We start from the raw sequence: 1,525 nt of genomic DNA on the forward strand, positions 1-1,525 counted from the left end.
TCTCTCTCTCTCTCTCTCTCTCTCTCTCTCTCTCTCTCTCTCCCCCCACCTTCATATCCTTTTTGTTTAAGGTATAAAGAGAAACCACAGCCCCTACCTTTGAGTACAAACCCCAAGACAGCTCGGTCTCTATCACCATAACAACAATTCCAAACATCCCAAAAATCAGAGCATAGTCACTGAGCCGCTTTCTCTTTTCAAACAGGGCCCTCCTGTGTCCCAGCTTATAGCCAATGTTTTGGTTTTTCCGCTTGTTGGCTTTGGGGAAGGTGGTGCTGCTGGCAGTGGTGCCGGCATGCTGGTGGTTGTGGGTGGCATTGGGGTGATGGAGCAAGGTCTGGTGGGCATGGTTGTCCTCCCTGGAGGAGATGACGATCTCCGGGGGGTTGCTGGGACTGAAGAGCTGGAGGGGTTGGCCCTCAGGCTCAGCCTCGATGAGGTTCCTCCGAGAGGCGCTGAGGCGGCTGAGGGGCTTCATGACCCCACCGCTGTACTTGCACGAGCTCATGGCGATCTCCGTGAAGGGGTTGCTGTCCCGCCGGTGCACCAGGGGGCTGGCCTGCCGGTGCCGGCTGCCTCCACCAGGCCCACTTGTGGCTGTGGAACTTGGAGAGTGGCCAAGCAAGTGGTCATTGAGATTGAGCTGGCTGCCTTGCCTGGAGGAAGGGTGGAGGATGGCGGTGGAGTTGGCCGAAGGGGGGCCCCTGAACGCGGTGGGAGAGGAGTGTAGCAAGCCGGGGTGGACAAGCTGGCTCTGGAGTTGGGCGAGCTGAGACAGGGGATGCGGTGACTGCGGTGGCTGCTGGAGCTGTGGAGGCTGAGGCTGCAGCGGGGGTCCTGGGGGCTGCTGGGGGGCTGCTGGGGGCGCTGGCGGTGGTGGCGGTTGCTGTTGCTGCGGCTGTTGCTGCTGCTCATCCCCAGAGGATGGACAGGGGCACTTGGGGTCTTCATCCAGGTCCCCCACCCCAGAGTCATGGAAGTGCCCAGAAGTGTCCATCTTGGGGCCTGGCTGGATTCCCTGCAGCACGATCCCCCACCCCAAAGCCACCCTCGCTCCAAAGATGTCCTCAAAGAAAGCCAGGCATCCGAGCTCCCCCAGCAGTGTCTTGGCTCCAGTCCTCTCCCTCTGGCTGGCTTCGGCTCTCTGGGGCTCCCCGGAGTCCAGACGCTGCCACTCAAGCATGCATTGTGGTGGGCAGGGAGGGAGGGCAGGAGGGGATCCTGAGAAAGGAGAGGGGAAGGAACTCTGTCCCAGGAGGGGGTCCTCCAGGAGCGTGTGAGGCCAAGCTCTGCTTCACTCCTCGCTGGCTCTAGAGCTCCGCTCTCCTCCTCCTGCCACTGTTATATTGGAAGCCAAGCCCACTTATTAGCTGCGGTGCCATTGGCTTGGCTTCACTCTCCCACCGCCTCCGACTCCGCCCCACAGCCGGGCTCCTCCCTGGGGCGGGGCCTGCCGTCCTCCGGGCCCGGTGAAGGCTGGGAGCTGTAGTTTCTGCTCCACGACCCCGGCGCAGAGCCGCTGCCC

General features: G+C 62.0%; 1 protein-coding gene across 2 annotated transcripts in view; it reads right to left on the reverse strand.

The window, feature by feature from the left end:
- Window positions 1-1,298, reverse strand: part of Kcnn3 (potassium channel, calcium activated intermediate/small conductance subfamily N alpha, member 3) — a 161,950-nt gene extending 160,652 nt beyond the window's left edge. For both annotated transcript variants that reach the window (XR_001232197.1, XM_005411527.2), the window contains exon 1: window positions 98-1,298. Coding sequence is in view for 1 of the 2 variants with exons in the window: in XM_005411527.2 (XP_005411584.1) it covers window positions 98-1,183 (1,086 nt within the window). In the remaining variant the exon portion in view is untranslated. The remainder of the gene's footprint in view (window positions 1-97) is intronic.
- Window positions 1,299-1,525: the final 227 nt, after the last annotated feature.

Source organism: Chinchilla lanigera, unplaced genomic scaffold (assembly GCF_000276665.1).
Source record: "Chinchilla lanigera isolate Chin_1 unplaced genomic scaffold, ChiLan1.0 scaffold00144, whole genome shotgun sequence".
Classification (NCBI taxonomy): Eukaryota; Metazoa; Chordata; class Mammalia; order Rodentia; family Chinchillidae; genus Chinchilla; species Chinchilla lanigera.